The sequence below is a fragment of the Mus musculus genome, chromosome 2, assembly GCF_000001635.26.
Source record: "Mus musculus strain C57BL/6J chromosome 2, GRCm38.p6 C57BL/6J".
In the NCBI taxonomy this organism is placed as follows: domain Eukaryota; kingdom Metazoa; phylum Chordata; class Mammalia; order Rodentia; family Muridae; genus Mus; species Mus musculus.
Window position 1 is genome coordinate 32,308,388 of NC_000068.7, and position 18,001 is coordinate 32,326,388.

The 18,001-nt window shown below is 53.3% G+C and overlaps 1 protein-coding gene and 2 non-coding genes across 24 annotated transcripts in view; 2 read left to right on the forward strand and 1 right to left on the reverse strand.

The window, feature by feature from the left end:
• Positions 1-83: 83 nt before the first annotated feature.
• The window catches only part of Dnm1 (dynamin 1), a 44,879-nt gene continuing 26,961 nt past the window's right edge, over positions 84-18,001 (reverse strand). For 3 of the 22 annotated variants that reach the window (XM_006497649.3, XM_006497650.3, XM_006497662.2), the window contains 11 exons: positions 15,273-15,343; positions 15,035-15,086; positions 14,792-14,803; positions 12,117-12,230; positions 8,511-8,620; positions 7,412-7,523; positions 6,949-6,960; positions 6,503-6,673; positions 4,297-4,538; positions 3,740-3,955; positions 84-1,250 (listed from right to left, as the gene is read on the reverse strand). In XM_006497649.3, coding sequence (XP_006497712.2) covers positions 1,178-1,250; positions 3,740-3,955; positions 4,297-4,538; positions 6,503-6,673; positions 6,949-6,960; positions 7,412-7,523; positions 8,511-8,620; positions 12,117-12,230; positions 14,792-14,803; positions 15,035-15,086; positions 15,273-15,343 — 1,185 coding nt within the window. In that variant the 3' untranslated portion in view covers positions 84-1,177. Of the gene's footprint in view, positions 1,251-1,505; positions 1,641-2,063; positions 2,101-3,739; positions 3,956-4,296; positions 4,539-6,502; positions 6,674-6,948; positions 6,961-7,411; positions 7,524-8,510; positions 8,621-12,116; positions 12,231-14,791; positions 14,804-15,034; positions 15,087-15,272; positions 15,344-18,001 lie in introns of those variants that run through there. The other 19 variants (XM_006497661.3, NM_001301737.1, XM_006497658.4 and 16 more) reach the window with 16 other exon arrangements.
• On the forward strand, positions 9,878-9,956 carry Gm23363 (predicted gene, 23363). The gene has a single exon (NR_128563.1). It is a non-coding gene; the product is annotated as a predicted gene, 23363 (primary transcript).
• Positions 10,073-10,182, forward strand: Mir199b (microRNA 199b). The gene has a single exon (NR_029811.1). It is a non-coding gene; the product is annotated as a microRNA 199b (primary transcript).

Sequence of the window (18,001 nt, forward strand, 5' to 3'; positions counted from 1 at the left end):
GCCTTTCCTCACCCTCCATTCAGTGCCCAGTTTACACCGTCCTCTCAGCCCCAGAGAATACAAACCAGCAGAGGTACACGCAATTCCCCATGATCCAGAAATGGGTTTTATTCTCAGCCAAGAGACAGCAAGACTGGTGGCTACCAGAGAACTGCACAGCTGCTGCTGCTGCAGCATCCCCTTGCTGCAGGGTTGGGATGGCCAAGGGGATGGCTGTTCACAGGCCAGGAGGACAGGGGGGCTCACTGGAGGTGGTACACTGGAGGGGGGGTTGTCAGGATGACAGCGTTCCCTTGTTGGACCACAAGACTCCACAAGGACAGCATGGTGGTTGATTCTGACACTACAGGCGAGGCTGTGTCAGCCATATATATGTATATATATGTATATATAGGTATATTTATAGATATTTATAGAATGTCGCAGGAGCAATACCACAGAGGGGCACAAGTTTTCACCAACATCACATCTGGATGTGTCAGCTCACCACTACAACAGACTAAGTCACAGATGATGAATAGGACGCTTTGGGGCCGGGGGAGCCACTGTCAAGTCACAGAACAGCTGTCCAGGCAGGCTTGGTAAGGGAGGTCTCCGAGGAGTAGGAGGGATCTGGTTAGAGGTCGAAGGGGGGCCTGGGGCTCTCAGGACGGGACGGACTTGCCTGACCCGATCGGCTGGCAGTTGGAGAGAAAGCCGAGAGAGAACGGAAGAGAGAAAAGGAAGGAGAGCTGGTAAGGCAAGAGCAGCCACCTCCAGCAGAGGCAGGGGCTGAGGCAGGTGTGGATGTGGGCAGGGTTCCCGGAAGAGATGCACAGTTGATGAATGAAAGGGAAGATGGGGTGCTGGGCCGTAACTAGCAGGTAGTCTGAGTAGAGGCTGGTGGCCCTCTCTTGCCACACACACGGCCTCTCACACACCACCCAGGCAATGCACCACAGGGCCTCCCTCATTTTTGCTCACTGTCTCTCATCTCACTGGCTCAGGGCCACCCCAAGCCTCAGGGAGTCCCATGTAACAGCCATGAGGCCAGAAGTGCTTGAACCAGGAGATTGAAGCTAAAGGGGATGGCTGGAGGGAGCGCTGGAGGCCCCTCAGGTGGTCAGAAAGTCAGGAGTCCTCTGAGGGGACCCTGGGGAGGCTGGGAGGCAGGCAGCCGATGCCTGCGGCCACAGACTTATAAGTCTAAGAGGGGAGCCTCCGTTGGTCGGGGGGCTGCAGGTCTCGTAGGTGAGGCTGGGCCCTTCCTGCTGGGGAAAAGCAGAAGGGTGAGCGTCAATGGCTGGGGAAGAGTTGGGACAGGGTAACCGAGATCTGTGGCCAGCCAGGCAGAACTCAAGTTGACTTTCCCAGTCAGTAGACAATGCATTGCCTTCGGCTAAAAGGCACAGGTCACTCTGAAAACAGGTCAAATGTTGGAGCTGATGGGCTGGCTCTATGTCGGGGGCTGACGAGGTGGCTGTTAGCTACAGGTGTGCAATGTCAAGGATGAATGAGATCCTCACCTTGCCTGCGAGCCCTCAGGCGCTGGCAGAAAGGCAAAGGCTCTTAAGTTGTCTAAAGTCACCAGTCAGAGCCTGGCTTTGCCAGCGCGATTCTCATGCTTGCCCTGTGGTGAATTTAGTCGCCATGCTCCTAGGCTGGAAGGAGAAAGCTCTTATCTTGGCAGCATAGTTCAGAGTAGGTATGAAGAGGGGGTCCTAACGCTTCTGGCCCCTTCAGAGGCTGAAGACACCCTCTCCTAGTTCTTAGTCCCTACACTGTCAACAGTGGTCTGGTGTCTCCAGGGAGCACCCACATCTACCGTCTTGGACATGAAACCTGTTCCAAGAGCCCTCAGTTTAAGCAAGAAGGCCTTGAGTAGTGGCGCTGAGTCCCGAGGCTCACTGGAAAGGGAAGTGAGAGAGCCAGCTGGAAGAGGACAGGAAGAGGGAGTCCAGAGCTGCAGGAGAAGGAGGAGGGGCCTGGCTCAGGGGTCCCAGGTGTCCTCAGCATGGAGCTGGTGCAGCGAGGAGGGAGGGGTAGACACACTGTTCATGCAGCAGGCTGAGAGCATAACCTACCGTAGCTGACACTCCTCAGGGGTCACTGATAGTGATTCTGAAAGACAGCACGAAATCAACAGGGCAGTTCACAAACACACAGGTGGGCCAGGCTGGGGGTTAGGGGACACACACACGCACACGCCTGGGCGTGCACACACATGCTGTGAGGCCTTAAGGCCCTGCGTGCACACGTTAACACACATGCCCACAAACACGCATATATCTCCCTCCCACCTCCCAGTGCCCAGCACCATTGCCGGCCAATACGTCGTGCAGCACGGATCTGGGACATGCAGCCACTCAGCACACAGAAGCACACGCATGAGCTGTCACAACACAGAAGCTCGCCTGCACAGAGAAGGCCTTTGCACCAGCTCCCTGCACATCCAGGCCTGGTGTGCTGACAGGGTTACCATAGGGCTCCGTAAAGGACAGGGCTTGCACTTTAGGATCCAGCTGTCATTTCTTTGCTCAAGAACCTTCCATGGCTCCCTATATCATTGAGTCTCTACAAATCTCCAACCTACCCCACCCTACCATTGACCATTAGTAAAGCAGCCCACTGTCTCTGTCAATCTCACACTCCCCTGGGGAAATGTCAGGGGACACACATGTATTTAGAAGGAAACTAAAGCCCTGAGAGGGAAAATGACTTGCCTAAGGGAAGTGAACCAGCATTTCTGGACTCCCAGTCCTGTCTTAACTGTTCCAGACATTAGAGTCCCACAGAGTAAGCCCATCCCTGCCTCGTTTAGTGTATGGGGGCTAGGCCCCTAGCTCTGTCCTTCAGTCATCTAGATTCCCAGATAGATGCTTTTGGTCTATCAGATCATGTGTTCTTTCTCAGAGACCAGCCACAGTCAGCAGAAACAGGGCAGACTGAGTTGGTTACTAGAGTGAGCTTCCTGGAAGGCCAGTCATGGATAAAGAAGGCAAAGCCAAGGGATGAAGTATATTCCTTTTTCCTGGAGATCTCTAGCAGCAGGGTAGTCTTTGATCCTTGTCCCTACCCACCATCTGGTTTCAGACCACCAGACTGTTCACCATTCCTAGATCCCATCCCCAGCTGCTTTCTATCCTAGTCCGCACCTGGGTGCCGATCTCACATTCACACCCGTGTGCACGCCCACATACACATCATCACACCTTGCTTGGTCACACAGTCACAGCCTGGCCTGACACTGTGGGCCAGAGGCTGAACAGCATTCTGGGACAGCTCAAAAGAGTCAGAGCTGGGGAAAGTGGGGCATCAAGGTAGCTCTGAATGTAACTGAAGAAAACCACACGGTTCAGAAACCTAGACCTGAGTTAGGCTCACCAGGAGCTGGGCCGGGTCAGTGAAGAGTGGAATGGAGGAGGATGGAAGGCAAGGGTTTAAGAAATGCAAAGTGTGGGAGCCACAGAGAGAAAATGAAAAAAAGAGGGAAGCGCCATGCAAGTGCTGAAAAGAAGGGGGCAAGTGGTTTGAGCCCCAGAGCCCCCTTCCCAGAAACGACCACCTCCGGGACTCAGCGCCCCCTGCGGGGCAGGACCGCCTGCCCGTGGCCGCAGGTCCCTTGGCCTTGCATTACGACCCCAACGCCTAAGATGGAGAGGGTCGCTTCTGCTGCTAGGCCGAGGATCTATCCGACTCTACCTCCCTCCGGGTTACGCCCGCCTGGCGGCCTTTCCCGGGGCTTTAAGCCCCTACTCACCTGGGGACCCCAGGCGGGGCGCGGTTGGGGCGCGAGGGCACCTGGGGAGGGGGGCCAAAGGGGTCAGGGGAAGCCCCCGGCCTGGAGGGCACGGGGGGCGCCCCCCCCAGGGCGGATCCAGCAGGCGGAGGCCCAGGAGCAGGGCCCCGCGATCCGGGCCGGGCTGGGGGCACGGCGGGGGCTCGGCGCTGCGGCGTGGGGCTGGACGTGGGCGATCTACCGGCGACAAGAGCAGAAGAAGCGCGGAGCAGAGATGAGCGGCTCCGCCCCAACAGAGACCCCGCCCTCAGCCCAGGCTGTCCCCGCCCATGCAGCAAGCCCCGCCCACAGCGGCCTTAGCGTGGGAGCCTAAGCCGGATCCCCAGCGGCGCCACCCACCCTGCAGCCAGCGCTCTTGGCAAGCCCCGCCCCGCAATAAGCCCCGCCCTCTTCTAAGCTCCTCCCCTCGCTCCAGGTGGGAGCCCCCGAGACCCCGGCGCGCCACTGCCTGGTCCCGGCCCTCCTCCCGCGGGCCCCGGGTTGGGGGGCTTTGGGGCCGTGGGGGCCGGCCCTGGTACCTGCGTCCGGCCGGTACGCTCTGCACCTGCAGCCAGGAGTCGTCCACGGGCGGGGGCATGGGCGTGCTGACGGTGGTCGTGTTGATGTCGCCGATAATACTGAGCGCCTCCTTCAGTGCGTGGTACATGCGCAGCATCTCGTCGCGCCGCTGAGCCTGCTCGGCCGATTCTTCCATCAGTGTGTTCTGGTCCCCGCAAGAGTACAGGTTGGCCAGCAGCTCAGAGAAGATAAACTCCTTGGTCTGTGCACAGAGAAGGAAGGAAGGAAGCTAGAACCCGAAGACCCTGCCACCTTGTCGCAGGCCAGACCTGCTGGATCTGGGTACAGAACTGGGAGCTGGGGTTTGGTATTTCAGATGGCTACTTCTGCTTGATGCCTAAATTCGCAGGTCTCTTCAAATCCCATCTTAATGTCCTTTTCTCAGACAAGAATACACAGCGGGATAGGGAAGTCACCTGCCCTAGGCTTCAGATCCGGGAGGAAACTCAGAATATAGCCTGTCACTAGGACAACTGCCTACCCTGAGTCCTTAAGGAAGAAAATAACAAATCTATAACTATAATGTGTCATTGTACTGAGTGACAGGTGTCCAAGTGTGTAGTGGAAGTTTAGTGCCCACCTCAAATGCCCAGGCATTCTTATCCCACCCTGTCTGGGACAATCTTGTGAGCTGCTGGTTTCTTTGCAGCTTCCTCCAATCTCACTGACTCCTTTTCCAAAATCTACTGACTACATACCACGGGCCAGGCTTCGTGCTGCTCCACACCTCATATGCATTCTGTCCTCAACTCTATCATCGACGGCCATATTTTGCACACTGGGAAACAGACTCAGAGATTACATAGACTCAGACCCACATAGGGAATCTGTAGGAAAGCCAGCAGCATTCCACCCGAGTTGTGCTTCCTGGAGCCTGCTTTGTCACAGCCCCAGGTCTGTGGTGGAGCAGTGAGGTGAGGTGTGTTTCAAGGCAGTATCTGAGATTCTCAAAAAGCCACGATTTCTAGCTCCTCCCAAACACGTGTGTTTGGGTCAACCTAGATACCTTATTTTTCAACTTTAAGTGTCTTAAAATTCAAATTAAGATGAAGTATTTCCACTGAATATGTAACATCATGGGGAGGTTTAAAAAACTTAGTGGGAAAATGGTAGGCAACATATCCTGTAAATTAATGTTTTCTAGATCGGGGCCAGGTATAGTAAATAGACCACAACTGTCATCTCAGTACTGAGAAGGTAAGCCAGGAAGAGATCAGCCACAAGTTTGAGGCCAGCCTGGGCTCTACAGCAAGACTCCATCTCAAAACAATATTTTGGATATCTTGGGTTTAAAATAAATACTATCAAAATGAAGGGTTTTGGAACTAGGCATAGTGATGTATGCCTTTAATCCCAGCACTTGGGAGGCAGAGGCAGGTGGATCTCTATGAGTTCCAGCTAGAGCTACATAGTTTCTGTCTTGGAAAAAAAATAATAAAAAGTTAAGGGTTTGGGGACTATGGGATGACTCAGTGGGTAAAGGTGCTTGCTGATAAGCCTAATGATCTGAGTTCAATCCTTAAGACCTACGTGGTAAAAGGAGAAAACAAACTTGCTCAAGTTGTCCAGGACCAACAGACAACACAAAGGCAAGTGTTCCCCTGCCCCGTGCATTTATTTATTTATTTTTGGTTTTTTTCGAGATAGGGTTTCTCTGTGTAGCTCTGGCTGTCCTGGAACTCACTCTGTAGACCAGGCTGGCCTCAAACTCAGAAATCCGCCTGCCTCTGCCTCCCGAGTGCTGGGATTAAAGGTGTGTGCCACCATGCCCAGCACCCCGTGCTTTTGTAAATAATGTGATAAAAAGAAATAAGCCGGGCTGGAGAGATGGCTCAGTGGGTAAGAGCACCCGACTGCTCTTCCAAAGGTCCAGAGTTCAAATCCCAGCAACCACATGGTGGCTCACAACCATCCGTAACGAGATCTGACTCCCTCTTCTGGAGTGTCTGAAGACAGCTACAGTGTACTTACATATAATAAATAAATAAATCTTTACAAAAAAAAAAAAAGAAATAAGCCAACCGGCTGCTTGGTCTTACACCACAGCTATGTACATACATTGTCACACTGCACACCCCACAGCGATGTACACGCACTGTCACGCTGCACACCCCACAGCGATGTACATACATTGTCACGCTGCACACCCCACAGCGATGTACATACGTTGTTGATCATGAGGTGCATGATGGTCTTGGGCATGAGGTCCCGCACAGTCTTGTTGACAATGGCCATGTACGAGTCTACCAGGTTCCGGATGGTCTCCACCTGGCGCTCCAGCTGAGGGTCCATCGAGTGCATGAAGCTGTCAGAGCCGTTCTCCTCGGTCTCACTGGCCTGCCATTGGGAACACAAGGCATCGGTGTGGCAGGGCTTGTGCAACCAGACTCCAGGAGTCACTAAGACCTCAGCCCTCACAAGGGTGCCAGCCACACAGATGCGCTGAGGGCAACTCAGGGCTCCAGCTCACCTCTGTGCCTCGCAGGACCCTGACTTGACTCTAACCCTAGTGGCTAGATTTTGTCTCAGTTTCCCAATCCGTACATTAGAAAAGAGCATTTCTAAGCACTTGGCCATTGTGGGTGCCAGACTAGAAGAGACTGTACACTTACTTTCTCTTTGTCCTGAAGGTCCACGTCAGAGCCACAGAAGTCGCATTAGCATGGCCATGGTCACCGCCACCACCAAGGAGCACATTTGAAAGAGAGAGAGAGAGAGGGAGAGAGAGAGAGAGAGAGAGAGAGAGAGAGAGAGAGAGAGAGAGAGAGAGAGAGATTGTGTGAGTTTAGCACAGTGTACTCTGACCCTGGTACATGTACCCACTGCCATAATGATGGGGCGGGGGAGAGATGTGAGAGGAACCCCTGAAGCCACCAGTGTATGAAAGTACAGGAAACTCTCCTCCAGTAGCGAGGAGAGTGGGAAACCAGAGGGCTTTATTCCAAACTCATATAGGTAGCAAGGAATGCTTGCTCTTTGCGAGTCAAATAAGGGCTCAGAACCTCTCTGAGCCTGGCCCCCTGAAGCCCCCAGGGACAAGCAGCTGGCCTCTCCCCTCACTCCCCCGCCACTCACCCCAACACGCTCAGGGTACACGCCAGCCCTCAGGAAGGAAGCCTTCCAACTGTCCACCTCCTCCTGTGTCTCACAGGCCAGTTCCAGCTGCCGGTAATCCTTGTAGACATTCCTGCAGGATTGAGTAGGCGGGAGGAGAGATGAGGGGAAGCCCCACCCTGCTCAGGGGATGAGGACATGTGAGCTTTAGGGAGCTTTAGGGTCCTCGTGCCTAATACCCATCACTGAAACCTCAGTGTTCTCGTTTGGGAGGTAGGTTGGTAATGATTCCTGTCTGGTAGGGCCACTGGGATGCTTCAGGGTAACAAGTAGCTCAGAGTGTAAGATGAGACAGAAGCCAGGCACGGGCACACACTAATCCCTGTACTCGAGAGTCCAAGGAGATGCTTCAGTTTGAGGCCAGTCTGGACTACATAAATGAGACCCTGTCTCAAAAGGAAAGAAGAAAGGAGACAGGCAGTTCAGCCCTGGCGTGGGTCTCAGGACCTTTTAAGTAGATTGGTAGCTGTTTGCAATTCTTATCTCTGAGTACGAAAGAGCCCACACACATAAGAGCCAGCCTGGAGCCGGGCAGCAGTGGCGCATGCCTTTAAACCCAGCACTTGGGAGGCAGAGGTAGGTGGATCCCTGTGAGTCTGAGACCAGTCTGGTCCCGAGTGAGTTCCAGGACAGACAGGGCTACACAGAAAAACCCTGTCTTGGAAAAGAAGAAAAGAAAAGAAAAGAAAAGAAAAGAAAAAAAAAAGAGGGGGGTGGTGAAGAGCCAGCCTGAAACTGGAAAGTGAGCTCTAGTCCCGAACTCCTTCCAGAAGAGACAATCTTTCTGCTTTTTGTTTCTAGCACCTGGCAGAGTATTCTGTGCAAGGGGGGGGGGGGCAGACAGGAGGTAAGTGGCTGTGAGGAAGGAGGGGTGGGAGGAGGGAGGGGAGGAGGGAGAGGGAAGGAGGATGCTTAGACTTAGCCCTAGCACTCAGGAGAAACGTTGTAGCTATTGATGACAGGTCCCTGGATTTGTGCACCCATTCTCTACACAGCAGGCAATGGTTTGGGCCTTTCAGGGTCTGGGATCTCAGCAGCTCAGCAAGGGGCAGGTAGGCACCTCTGCTCTGTGTTGAAGAGGGCAAAAATATGCTTGCTTGACATGAAGCCCTTCTCCACATCACGCAGCTTCAGATTGTCCACAGACAGCATGTACTTCTTCTCTTTCTCCTGTTGAGAAGGGAGGGGGTGGGGGTCAGCCTGGTGCTGCCAAGCCTCCGTCCCTCAGACTGATTCATGTTGGTGAGCACCCAAAGTAGTCCTGGGCTGTAGCCCTTCCCGCTGCACGTGTGTTTACTGCACATACAGTAAACTCCGGCCCCATCTGGATATCACCAGCCTCCAGACCCACATGGCTTTCGAGCCAATCGCGAGCAGCCCTGTATATATGCCACAGTATAAGGGACTGGCAAACGCCGTCGGGCCAACGGGGTCTCCCTCATCCCACCTTAAGCAATTCCTGGAGACAAGCCAGGCTGGGCCTCAGGCAGGGATGGCTCACATGAGGCTCTCTTGCCTTCAGCCTGGCTGCCTCTGACTTCATTTCCTGACTACAGAGATGGGGGGCGGGGGGTACACTAGCCTTGGAGGCTTCAAAGGGCTGGCTCAACCCACTCCCCGTCTCCCCCTTCCAGCCACCCATATGTTACCAATCAGACACATAGCACAAGCCTGGAAATTGTATGTGTATAAACACGTGTGTGGTTGTGTGGCCAAGAATTGCAGGGCCAATCGAGTCTGTCGCTATTGTGTTCATACGACATAGGTGTACGTATGCACAGGCCTATAGGGTAATGTGATCTCGTGCTTGCCATTGTGGATGTGTGTGGTGATTGTGACTAGGACATAATAAGACTTCGGGGCCATGTGCTCACACAGGGTTTGTGCAGTGAGCTAGACATGTCTGGGTTGTTTGGTGGATGAAGTTGTATAAAGCTGTAGACAGATGTGACTGTGTCTGTAGCCTCTGTGCCCCAGGGGAAGAGTTCAGGGAGCCTGGGAGGGGACACCCCAGATGGGCACCAGGAAGGAGAAGTTTCTGCTGCCTGGGTCACAAGGGTCCCACCCAATGCGTAGGATCTATGCAGGACGGATGCTCTGTGTGGGGTTCCACGAGCCTTGTCTTGGATCTCAGGTGGGGGCTGGGTTTAGGAGGACCTTGCTTTCCCACCCTGGCGTCATCTCCACCCTTCTGCCCCCAACACCCGCCTGGCCTGTGCAGCCACATAAAGCCCTCTTTATGCCAGGCGGGTGGCCGGGAGCCCCAGAGGGCGGCAGGGGGAGGAGAGGAGGAAGTTGCACACACGGCCAGGGAACATCTGGAACCCATCTAGGGAGGCCCGCCACAGCCGCCTTGTGCTCCGGGTTGGACACTAGGTAGGAGTGGCCTCCTCCCCCAGCCCTCCCTTCCTGCCGGCCCCCTCCCCAGGCCCCTCCTTCCCAACCCAGCTCCCGCTCACCCCTGCCACGTCAAAGGAGGCAGAAGGGGAGTCGGGAGCGGAGAGGGACCACGGCTGGCTGGCTGGGGCTGGGGACATGGGAGCTGGGACTGGGTGCATCGGTATCTCCAGGGGATGGGACCAAAGCTCCCATCGGAAGGACAGACGCTGCTGCCTGGATGGACCAGAGGATACCTCCACTCCGTCTACCCAGTGTTTAGACTACCTGTTCAGGACTCCCAAATTGTACAGTAGTCTGCACATTGGTTAGGCTGGGCTGGGTTAGACCCTCGGCACCGTCGCTGGAGAGCCGCACCAACCCCCCTGCTGTCTTCTAGAACCAGAGCCTGGACCTGGGGCAGGGAGCTGGGGGTGGGCACGGGGTGGACTGGGAGGAGGCGCAGGGCTTTGTGACTGCCATCGAGCTGCGGGACACATAGGAGGTTGTGGTGATGGGAGAGGGCATGGGAGGAAGATGAGGGAAGAGGGTGGGATGGGGGAGGTTGTTGGAGTGGGTGACTGCCTGTCTGTCAAAAGATTTCCTTAACCCAAAGACTAAAAAGCAAATGGCTGGGCTGATGGGACCCCTGCACAAGCCCAACTCCAGGTACCCTAGTGCAAAACCGAACTCCCATCCCGACAATGCACTTCAATGCTCACATTAGCTCAGAGGTATACATCTGTGCACCCCAGCTTTGAAGCACACATCCATGCCCAGGCACACTCACACGCGCGCGCGTGCGCGCGCACACACACACACACACACACACACACAAATTCACACTTAAGTGCATGCATTCACACTCAGACACACAACCTCACAATGGGATGCTCCCTTCCCCCACTCTCACATCCCAAACACACACACACACACACTCAAATATCCCTCGTTCACATTCTCCCTCCTCCAGCCCACCCCCACCCTACACTGACACTCAGTACAGACAGTGAAGTCACATGCTAGCACATAAATTCACACCTAGGTGTTTATACCCCAACACACAACATACACACACACACATATACTGGCAACATCCATAAGACACACAGAGACACACACAGAGGCCCCACCTCTCTACATCCAATACTCAGCTAGGTTCCACATACAACTAAACGCTAAACTAAAAAAAAAAAAAAAAAAAAAAAAAAAGACTCACCCGGGTATTTATACAGACAGATATGTGCTTTTCAGTTTAGCTCACTGGGTAGCCAGATTTGGGGCCACCATCCCCCCAACTCTGTATAAGGATCTTAGATATGGGAATAGGAGATGCACAGGGGCCGCCTAGGGGGGCTGCCAGGGGGTATAGGACGCCACCTCCCAGTCCCACACCACATCACACTCCAGCCCTTCCAGGGGCCCCTGGGCTTGAGGAGAGGCCAGGGTTGGGGTAATGAGGTCCAGATGGCTTGGCGCCCCCACCCCCAGTGACGACAGAGGACCCCACCCAAGGTGGGGAGGTGGAGCCCCTTCCCAAGGCAGATTTGGAAGAGACAGTGATCAAGGAGGGGCCATGATGGTGCAAAATCACAGCCCCCCCCCCCCACACACACTCTAAAATGCTACTGCCCCATTGAGAGCACCCTGTCTTATGGTAGTCCCCTCAGGAGGAAGAGGCTCCCTTCCCCCTACTCCTTGGCCAGCTGGAGTTCATTACCACAACACCCCCCTGTCTGCTCCCCCCCCTCATTCTCGCTGGTCACCTCTGGAATCCAGATGTGAAAGCCAAACAGACTCATTCTTAAAGGAGACCAGTAACTGGAGGAGACTGGTGGGGGTCTCTAGGTGCCCTAGCAGGCAGGGGGCTATTCTGGGGGTGGGGGTGGGGGCTGGCTCCGCAGGCCATCATCACTACTGGTCCCCTGGCCTGGAAGAATCCTGAACAGCTTGCCTTGGTTGGCAGGGACTGAGGGTACTGGGGTGCAGGGGTTAACTGAGTGTCTGGCAGCTGGACATGTGTGTGTCATGGTCCTGTAGGGGCCACAGAGGAGGAGGCACGCCTTGGAGTGAGAAAACAGGAAGGCCACTGGGCTGCCGGGTCAGGGAGCGGCACCCAGCACCCCTGCCTACCCACTCGAGGGTGCTTCCAAGCCTGCCATCTTCTCCTTCCAGCCTGGATGAGAGGATGACTCTCTGACTGTATATCCTCCTCTGCAAAGTCTTTGCAGACCCCTGGGGTGTGGCTTAGTCCACATGACCCTTGACAGACAGCAATCCCCTGACTCACCTCATCATCCTTGTACCAGGACAGATTCTCAGCAGTCAGCACAAACCAGTACTCCTTGGAGCCTCCCTTCATGATGCCGATGTTGTTGATGGTCAACCACCCCTTTCGAATGACCTGGAACGGGGAGTGGGGGAGGAGGTCGGTGGGCATGGGCCCGGCTTCCCCATGGAGGAGGGGAGGACTGAAGAGGCCTTCAAAAGCCGCTTCTCCAATTCTCTGAGGCCTGACCGGTCAGAGAGGGTGGGGGCCAGACCTGCCCTGATTTGAACCACAAGTGAAGAGAGTGGAAGACAGGAAAGCAAAGGTCAGCTCGAGATAGAGTGCCTTCTATCTGCCAGAGATGTAGGGACCAGGGATTGGCCACTTAATAGAGGGTGAGTTCCCCGTCGCTAACAGTATGCAAGCAGAGTTTGGCGGATGTAAGGGTAAGGGAACTCCAAGCATCGTTTGAGGGTCCCAAACGCCTGTTCCTAACCCTAGCAACCTGTACTTGCTGCGGTTGCCCCTCTTCCCTGTTGCCTGGTGTGTGCCTACTTGCCCTCTGGTATCCATTCCGACTTACACGGTGAGCAGCTCTCCCTGCCCCCCACGCCAATCAGAAGCAAGTAATGATCTCTGATCAGTCTTTCATGTTTGCTTCTGTAACAGAGACTGCAATTTTAATTCTCTCTCTCTCTCTCTCTCTCTCTCTCTCTCTCTCTCTCTCTCCCTCTCTCTCTCCCCCCTCCCACCCTCTCCAGAAAGAACGATATTACCTACTTATACAACCTTTCCTGTTAATGCATCCATCACCCAGTGCCCCTCATCACTTTGTAGAGTGCTGGTCAGTCAGTAAGTGATGGATGGATGCTTGTGGTGACATGAATACATGAACACTGAGCTGTTACAGTTCTAAGAGCCTTCGGGCCGAAGGGAGAAGCAAAGCCACCTTTCTCTCTCTCTCTCTCTCTCTCTCTCTCTCCCTCCCTCCCTCCCTCCCTCCCTCCCTCCCTCTCTCTCTCTCTCTCTCTCTCTCTCTCTCTCTCTCTCTCCCTCTTTCTTCAGACACTCCAGATCTCATTATGGATGGTTGTGAGCCACCATGTGGTTGCTGGGATTTGAACTCAGGACCTCTGGAAGAACAGTCAGTGCTCTTAACTGCTGAGCCATCTCTCCAGCCCGCCACCCATTTTTCAGGCCTGAACTTCCTATCAAAAGTCGGGAGTAACAAGAGTCCATGTCCAGAGGTCTATTACAACACCCCCCAGGCCAAGCTTGTTCCCCAGGCCCCGCCCCCTGCTGCTGTGATCCTGACTGGAGGGACTGTGTCCTGCTCCCTCCCTGGCCCTGACCTTATGGGTGCTGCTCTGGAGGCCTGGGTGTACATCTTGCTTCCAGCCTTTCCTGACCCTATCCAGCTTCTGAGAACCTCACTGGGAATTGAAATCAACAGTCCACCAGCACCCGAGCAGAGGGGAGATCACCGCTGCTTTGGTCAATTAACAAATTAGCAGGGTGGCTGGGACCAGACATCTCGCCAGCTCTCTCCCAGCCTGCCAGTAGGATCCCCTCAGTGCCTGCCTTTGGAGCAGAGTCCATTGCTGTCCCATGATCTGGCTGCACACTGTGCACTCTGCTTCCTGGCTGACTTAGCCTTTCCCTCCTGTTAGCCACGCCCAAGCCTATGTTCTCTCTCACCTGCCTACCTAGCTCCCGTGCGGAGTACCTGAGCTGGAGAGTCTCATCCTACCCAGGACTCTCAGAGGCCCTACTAGGGCCCTGTCTATAGGTACCAGGTCTTCATGGGGCAGAGGCAGGGATGGGGCAGGGGCAGGCTCTGAACCTTCCTGAGATACAATTCCTTTTGGTCTTCCTTCTCTGAGCACCTACTGTGAGTCGAGACTCAGAACCTGGGCTGGGAGATGACCAAGGCCCAAAGCTGGGTGGGGAAACAGTTATCACACCAATTACAGCCTCTGGAAACAATGTGGGAAATACTGAAGACTCCAGGTCTCATGTGCATAACTGGATTGGGGCAAGGGAAGCTGATAAGCGCTGTTTCCACAGCCATTTGAAGCATGGGGCAAGGAGCCAGGAGAGGAGAGCGGGCTTCTGGCTTCATCATGTCTTAACTCTCCATTGGGGGTCACTGTCTGCTCCCTTTAAAAACATATTTATTTTATGTATATGAGTACACAATCGCGGTCTTCAGACACAGCAGAAGAGGGCATTAGATCCCTTCACAGATGGTTTCGAGCCACCATGTGGTTGCTGGGAAGTGAACTCAGGACCTCTGGAAGAGCAGTCGGTGCACTTAACCACAGAGCCATCTCTCCAGCCCTCCACTGTCTGCTTCTTAAGAACATGCCTGTCTCATACCCACTCCAAACAGTCACCAAGCATTCCTCCAATAGACTTTTAAAGAGCATCTACCTAGCCCTGGGCCCATCCATCCCCATGTAGGGTAGCTCTGCCTACAGCAGGTGCTTGGCTTGTGCACATTTATAGATGGGTTATGGAACTGTGAGCATGGCTGGGCCTTTCTCTGTCCTGTGAGCAGGTGTGAAAATTATGTGCTGGTATGTGTAAGGTGCTCAAAGGGTACCCTCTGCCCCATGCAGATCCCCATCACCAGCAAGACTCCCCGTCACTGCACAAGCCAAGACCCCCTCCCCGCCCCCAGTCCTGGTACTCACCAGAATCTCATCCTGCAAAGAGGTAACCATAGCAACCAGGAGAAGTAACCATAGCAACCAGGAGAAGCATCATTGGGGAGAGAGGAAAGAAGATTACTGAGGCAGAGTGAGAAGCTTGTGGCTGGCAGAGGGCAGGCTCTCTGGCCCCTGTAGGACCCTTCCCATTGGGAGAGGGGGATCTCAGAGCTCCAAGTCCTTCCGGCATCCTCCATCCATTGGGCTGGGAGACTGGGGCCCACTCACCTGGTTCCCTGAAGTCTTCTTCTTGTTCATCTGGTTGCTTCTCTGCTGAGCACTAATGGGAGAGAGGGGAGGAGTCTCAAAATTTCTCTCAAGAGGCCCAGCTCCACTGCTCACTGCTCATACGGCACAGTACTTAGAGGGTTAAGCTGGCAGAGCTGGAATCTACATACACACATGTGCACATATGCATGCTTATGTGCATGCACACACACAGAGGATCACTCCTGGGAGCACTCACTTGGCAAAGCCTATGAAGTCTTCGTGGTTGGTATTCATGTAAGCCAGCTCAATGTCGATGAGAAGCATGACCTTCAAGGGTCCCCAAGTCGATGAACAAATAGAAAAGATGACACAGAGTTTAAGAATGATGACAAGCTAGGAGAGAGATGCTTTTGGTACATTTAGAAGGTTAGGATCCATAATAAATAAAAAGTCCCTATAGTCAATAATTGAAAGACAAAAGAAAAGACAGGTCAAGCCGGGTATGGTGGCGCATGCCTTTAATCCCAGCACTTGGGAGGCAGAGGCAGATGGATTTCTGAGTTCGAGACCAGCCTGGTCTACAAAGTGAGTTCCAGGACAGCCAAGGCTACACAGAGAAACCCTGTCTCGAAAAAAAAAAGTATGCAAAAACTGAAATCATTATTTTATATATAATTAATATATGCTAATAAAACAGTCTTAAAATATGCAAAAATTGTCCACCCTTGTTCATAAAGAGCTCCTAGTCAAATCAGAAATATCTCCCCCCAACTTCTTTTTTTTAGAGACAGGGTTTCTCTGTGTAGCCCTGGCTGTCCTGGAACTCACTTCATAGACCAGGCTGGCCTCGAACTCAGAAATCCACCTGCCTCTGCCTCCCAAGTGCTGGGATTAAAGGCGTGCACCACCACGCCCAGCAGATCTTTCTTAACCCTAATGAATAGTAAGTGTTAATAAAGGTTAGGATAGCATGTGCATAGGAAGATGGAACTGTAGCTCTTTTTTTTTTTTACTTTTGAAAAGATTTACGGATTATTATTTATGTTATGTGTATGGATGTTTTGTCTGCATGCCTCTGTATGCATCACTTACATACAGTGCCTCCAGAGGCCAGAAGAGGGCGTCCAGTCACCTAAAACTGGAGTTACAGGTGGTTGTGGGCTGCCATGTCGGTTCTGGGAACCAAACCCTGGCAGCCAGTCAGTGCTCTTAATCTCTGAGCCATCTCCCCAGACCCAGCGCTGTAACTCTTGTTTTTGTACTGTGGTGGATGGAACACAGTTACCTACATAAGTGAGGCAGGAGCTGCTGTGAGTAATTAGTGTTACTTGTGGAAGGTGACCTGGTAATGCTTAACATTAAAGTTAACCTTTCTAGAACTGTATCTCAGATAAGCTCATCGAATAATCAAAGATCTAGGAGCCAGAGCGTCCAAGGTGGGTAAAGTTCTCTCTCTCTCTCTCTCTCTCTCTCTCTCTCTCTCACACACACACACACACACACACACATACACAAGATGTTTATGTTCACTGCCCAGGCTAGTCTTGAACTCTGGGGTGTAAGTGCTCCTCCAACCTCAGTCTTCCCAGTACCCAGTACCAGGGACAATAGGCCTATGTCTACAAGCTTGGGTGTGGTATAATTTGTAATGGAAGAAATTTGGGAACAAGGCAATGACCATTAGAAAGTGAAATAGATTAGGTGGCCTGACAATGAAAGACTCTATAGATGTTCAAAAGCATAGGAAAATTCTAGACTGTTGTGGAGAAACACAACACACACACACACACACACACACACACACTACAAATTCTGAAGTGTGACGATACTTGTATTTGGGTCTTTTGTTTTGCTGTGGTTTGTTTTGGTTTGGTTTATGAGACAGGGTCTTACATAGCCCAAGTCTGGCTTCAAATTCTTTAGGTAGCTGAGGCTAGCTTTGAGTGCCTGATCTTTCTGCCTCCACCTCCAAAGAGCTGGGGTTCCAGGCAAATGCCACCACGTCCAGCCTTGAGTCTTGATGAAAGTGACTGCTGGGTCCACCCCTAAGTCCTCTTCCTCCCTTCCTGTGAGCTGGGGCCTGTCCTTCCTGAGGCGGACATTCTGCTGAGGAAGCACTTCTGGACCTGAAGGACTGGCGAACACAAATTACACTGAAGTGAGTCACTCCTTCAGCATGTCAGAGAGCCAGCAGATGCTCAATAGTGTGAGTGTTGTTGAGAGAAAGGCACAATGCACCGGAAGAATATGGTTCCTAGAGGTAGCGCTGAAGCTGGGGGTGTGGCTCAGGTGACAGCGTCCTTGCCTAGCACGCAGGAAGCCCTGGCTTCACTCTCTAACAAACACCACATAAAGTGGGCATGGTGGCTCATTCCTGTAATCTGAGCATTCATAGGGGAGGAGCAGGAGGAGTAGGACTGCAAGTTTATCCTCTGCTACGTAGTGAATTCAAAGCAGCCTGGGCTATGTAAGTCCTAACACTCACACATACACAGTTGGAGGGACACAGTTGGAGGGGGACAGTTGGAGGGAGAGAGGAATGGAGGGGAGAAGGAGGTGGGATGCTGGGTAGCATCACACTGAAGTGATTTGTGGGCAGACGTGGGTGAGAGCGGTGTGTATACCGCGTGTGCACATGGAGATCAGAAGATAATAACCATGGCTTTCCTTGCTTGCCGGCTACCTTGGTTGAGACAAGGTCTCTTGCTATTTACCGTTGCACACACCAAGCTAGCTGGACCTTGGGCTTCCTGGGGTTCTCATGCTCTCCCCCCCCACCCCCCCGAAGAAAGTTATCAAGACAGGATCCCTCTATGTAGTCCTGGCTGTCCTGGGACTTGCTACTTGCTATCTGGCCTCAAATTCAGAGCGATCCTCTTTCACCTTCTTACGCCACTTTCCAGGAATCCTGGAACACAGCTGTTCCTAAGGACATTTGGCATAATAAGGACTTAAAAACATGAAAGAGAACCAAGGATACATGGT